The sequence below is a fragment of the Arachis duranensis genome, chromosome 1 (assembly GCF_000817695.3).
Source record: "Arachis duranensis cultivar V14167 chromosome 1, aradu.V14167.gnm2.J7QH, whole genome shotgun sequence".
Taxonomy (NCBI): Eukaryota; Viridiplantae; Streptophyta; class Magnoliopsida; order Fabales; family Fabaceae; genus Arachis; species Arachis duranensis.
The window spans coordinates 51,297,189-51,301,873 of NC_029772.3; the positions used below are offsets into that span (position 1 = coordinate 51,297,189).

At 29.9% G+C, this 4,685-nt stretch overlaps 1 protein-coding gene across 1 annotated transcript; it reads left to right on the forward strand.

Moving 5' to 3' along the window:
• Positions 1–1,344: 1,344 nt before the first annotated feature.
• On the forward strand, positions 1,345–4,179 carry LOC107488311 (vignain). Its single transcript, XM_052253916.1, has 4 exons — positions 1,345–2,022; positions 2,662–2,897; positions 3,170–3,314; positions 3,672–4,179. Exons 1-4 carry the CDS (start codon positions 1,581–1,583, stop codon positions 3,923–3,925), a joined length of 1,077 nt encoding a protein of 358 aa, XP_052109876.1. The 5' UTR covers positions 1,345–1,580; the 3' UTR covers positions 3,926–4,179.
• The last annotated feature ends 506 nt before the right edge of the window (positions 4,180–4,685 follow it).

Below are 4,685 nucleotides of genomic sequence, written 5' to 3' on the forward strand. Positions count from 1 at the left end.
CGAATTGAGATTAATTTATTATTATTTATTATTTATTTTTTTATTTTTCAGGTCATAAAATAATAAGTTTTTTATGTTTTTGTTTTTTCAATAAATTAAAACTAATTGAATTTGAGATATTTGAATTTTTTTTTATAAAATGTAGTGTATTGATTTAAAATTTTTTATTTAAAAGAAAGATTTTATAATTGTTAAATGTAATAATAGGAGCAAATGAATTATAACTTAAATGGTATATAATTTTTTTATACTCATCTAAAGATTATTAAGTTGAGTCTTACTCCTAATTAAAAAAAATTGTAATAATAAAAAAGAAAATTTTAAATTTTGATTTACATAAAATTTAGATTAACTTTTGGTGTAATTAAGTGAAAGAAAATAATTCTATAAAAGGAGATTAATTATGTTTATTATTAAATTAAGAGAGAGCATTAATCTCCTATAAATGATTAAGTATATATTTTTATTTATCATTGGTGAGTTTCTGACTACTTAACATTACTGTTATTAATTAGGAGATCCTATACGTACTTCCTAGCTATGTGGATATGCATAAATAATGATGCTGTTACGAACACACAATAAGACAAAGTGGTTCATAACTAAACGTAACTAAGGCACAAGTACACTCATATAAACCTACCTATCACTCTCCATATGGTAATAGCGTGGTCGGCATGCAATCGAAAGATGACTCTTGAAGCACACAAATTAAAGATATCATTAGCCAAACACATACCCCAATTATGCACCAACTCTTATATTTATTTTATTATCCATAAGAAATCAAAACTTCTCAACTTTCCTTCCTTTATTTGATTATCTATATATCTAAAATCTTACAGGTGTGATATCGATGTATACAACGTGTACCAACAATAAATTAGTCTATCTCACTAATTGAAGTCCTTATTGCTTCCATCTTTATGCAAAATCAATACAAAATAATAATAATAATAATAATCCTTTTTTCTTTTTAAAAGAATGATAATATCATTCAAATTTATGGGTATCTATTTCATTCTTATTCGTTTGTTCTATTATATTTAAAATTTTATTTTAATTTATGTTATGTATGTGGTAATGGTTATATAAATTTTGAAATATAATTTTATTTATTGGATTTTAATAATTATGGGACGAGTAGAGACAGGCGAGTACCCACAAAAAATGGATTAAAATTCAACTTTTTACTATCCATAAATAGAAACAGGGCAGATTTTATGCGAGTTATCGTAGACTGAGACGGAGTCGGATAGAGCAAAAATCCGCTTCTACCCGTTCCATTGCCACCTCTATGGTTCTCTCTTAGCTTCTCCATAATCCTAGCTCAGTGTTCAACGTATAGTCCATGGCACGATCATGCATGATCATTATCATTATCGATGATTAATTGTTGATTCCCTTAAGGAACATGTAACTTCTTCCATTCACATTATCCATTGTTTTCTTCTTCTTTTTCTTTTCATTTCATTTCCCTAGCTATATAAAGCATCCCAAGCTCTTTGTTTTCTCCAACTTCATTCACATTCATCCATCGAATAATTGAAACCAAAAGCACATATACAAAGAAAAACACAATGAAGAAGCTCTTGAGTGTTATTCTATCCCTCGCTTTAGTCATAGGATTCTCCGAGAGCTTCGAGTTCCACGAGAGAGAACTCGAATCGGAGGAATCCCTGTGGGACTTGTACGAGAGGTGGCGGAGCCACCACACGGTTTCTAGAAGCCTCAACGATAAGAAGAAACGTTTCGAGGTGTTCAAGGCGAACGTGATGCATGTCCATGAAACAAACAAGTTGGACAAGCCTTACAAGTTGAAGCTGAACAAATTTGCTGACTTGACCAACCATGAGTTCAGGACCATCTATGCTGCCTCCAAGGTGGGACATCATAGAATGTTCCGCGGCATGCCACGTGGCAATGGGACCTTCATGTATGAGAATGTTGAGAGGGTTCCTGCTTCTGTGGATTGGAGGAAGAAAGGTGCTGTCACTCCTGTAAAAGATCAAGGCCAATGCGGTACACCATTATTTATTATTATTATTATTATTATTATTATTATTATTATTATTATTTTGCTCGAAGCGAGTTTTGTGATTTTGAAAGGAAATCTTAAGAGGCTAATAATATTTTTATTAATATTAATTTATATTTTAAATTAATATTTTATTTTTATACTATTAAAATTTGTCTAAATATTAATATTAAATTTTATTAATCGTATAACCTTGCTTATAAAAAAATATGATTAACTTAATAATTAATCAACAACTCACGTCATCATCAGAAATGTTAGAATATATATTCTAACAAGAAAAAGTGTGTATCACATGATGATATCATTTTTTATATTCCTAACAAAAAGTATTAGATTCAAAATTTTCTTCCTCGGCCCTTATTTTCAATTCCATTCATTAATTATTAGATTTTTTTTAGTAAATTGTCATGATTAAATTATGAAATGAAGCATTAAGTTTGAGTAGTATATATAATGTTTGAGGTTCAACATTCAAATATTGATAATTTTAAAAAAGAAAGTAATTTATAAAAATATGTTAGCTGTATGTACTATATTTTCAATTAAAAATGTTTAGCAAACTCCTAATGATGTTTCTGTTTGGGTTAAAATGAAAATTTTTTTGTGGTGTGGTACATCAGGTAGCTGCTGGGCATTTTCAACAGTGGTAGCAGTTGAAGGCATCAACCAAATAAAGACACGTAACCTAGTATCCTTATCTGAGCAAGAACTCATAGATTGTGACACAAACCAAAATCAAGGATGCAATGGTGGCCTTATGGATTATGCCTTCGAGTTTATCAAACAAAAGGGTGGCATTACAACCGAAACTGATTACCCTTACACTGCACAAGATGGCACCTGCGATGCATCCAAGGTACCTAACATATTTTAATCTTTTGAACTATCAACGGATATCAGGTATTTTAATCTTTTTAATTATATAATAATATGTCAGTAAAATAATTACATTTTATATTTATTGTATAAATAGTCATTTAAAAAATATGATTAAATTATCATGTAAAACATTTTACACCAATGTATCAATCTTAAACTCATAATTAAATTAACTACAGCATACAAGGTACTTGTTAGTATACAGCTAAAATTCTAACCCTTGTAAAAACACTTGATATATTGATGCAGGCGAAGAAGGATGTAGTGTCAATTGATGGACATGAGGATGTTCCAACGAACAATGAGGCGGCATTGCTGAAGGCTGTTGCCAACCAACCTGTGTCTGTTGCCATTGAAGCCTCGGGATCTGACTTTCAATTTTACTCTGAGGCAAGTTTGTTTATTATTAAGTAATGCTACTTTTAAACGACTTTTTAATTTTCAAAAAATTTTAATAATCAAATGATCAATTTTTAATTTTTTTGTTAGACAAATTAATCTTCCAATTAATTCTGAATGAAAAATTAAATAAATTAGTCTTTATTATTATTTAATAAAAATATAATAATTTTTTAAATTTTATATAATTTTTTTATATAGACAAACAATTTGATATGAACAGTAGATTATTTAAATTTTAAATTTTAAATTTTTAATTTTTAATTTTAAATTCTAGAATTAAGTAACTAAAAATTGATTTTCTATAGTTTAGTTGGAATGACATTAATGTTTGCAAGAATATTGCAGGGAGTATTTAATGGGGCATGTGGTACTAACCTAGACCATGGGGTTGCAATTGTTGGGTATGGAACAACAAAAGACGGATACAAATATTGGATAGTGAAAAATTCATGGGGACCAGAATGGGGAGAACATGGATACATTAGGATGCAAAGGGGCATATCCCACAAGCATGGTCAATGTGGCATTGCAATAGAGGCTTCCTACCCTATCAAAACCTCATCTACTAACCCTTTACCATCGTCTCTTAACGACGAGCTTTAAATTAAATTAAATTAAATGCGTCCCATAATTAAGATTGTTATTATTCATTGTGGTTTAGTTGATGTATGTGTTGTAAAAGGATTGCTTAGTAGAGATAGATAGGAACAAAAATATTTATCTCCATCATTGCTATTGTTGTTAGGTGTGTCATACAGAAATAAATATTTCAATTTGATTGCTCCTTGCATAATTCGTGCTACCAATGTAATGTATTATTGATTTGTACTAAAGCCAAGACAACATTAATTATTTCACTCTTTTGCATCGCCTAATTGTGGGATCCTTCATTTTTCTTCTTTTGGTCAGAGATACGCACTCACACGCCTCACAGCTGGGATGCAAACCCTTATCTATTAATCTATTAATATATAAGTAGTAGTAGGTTGAATACTTGACAAGTCTATAGTCTCTTTAGACGATAAATGTCCAATTTATTTGTATGATAAGTAGCACAAAAAATTAGGAAAAACAAGACTACACGAAGAAAAGGTTTTGAGCGGAATCTTTTCCAAAAAAATCAGAATTTGAACAAAATATCATTGTATTTGAAATCAAAAATTGAGTGAACAAAATTTGAATTTCTGCATCTCTCTTTTATTTCTTTCTCGTTTTCTCTTTCACCGGCAAGATAGAAGGAGTTTGCGATGATAAAAGGAGTAGTTGGAAGAGAAGATAGAGAATGGCGGTGGTTGAAAAAAGACTTCTCCAACGACATTGCAAGAAAAGAGGGTTGAATAGTGAGAGAGACACAACGAAACAG

Bases quoted from the DNA above. Each gene is read 5' to 3' on its own strand.
- LOC107488311 (XM_052253916.1), top strand. From the start codon at position 1,581: ATGAAGAAGCTCTTGAGTGTTATTCTATCCCTCGCTTTAGTCATAGGA. The intron at 2,023-2,661 runs GTACACCATTAT...GTGGTACATCAG, and splicing joins AAAAGATCAAGGCCAATGCG to GTAGCTGCTGGGCATTTTCA. The intron at 2,898-3,169 runs GTACCTAACATA...ATATTGATGCAG, and splicing joins GCACCTGCGATGCATCCAAG to GCGAAGAAGGATGTAGTGTC.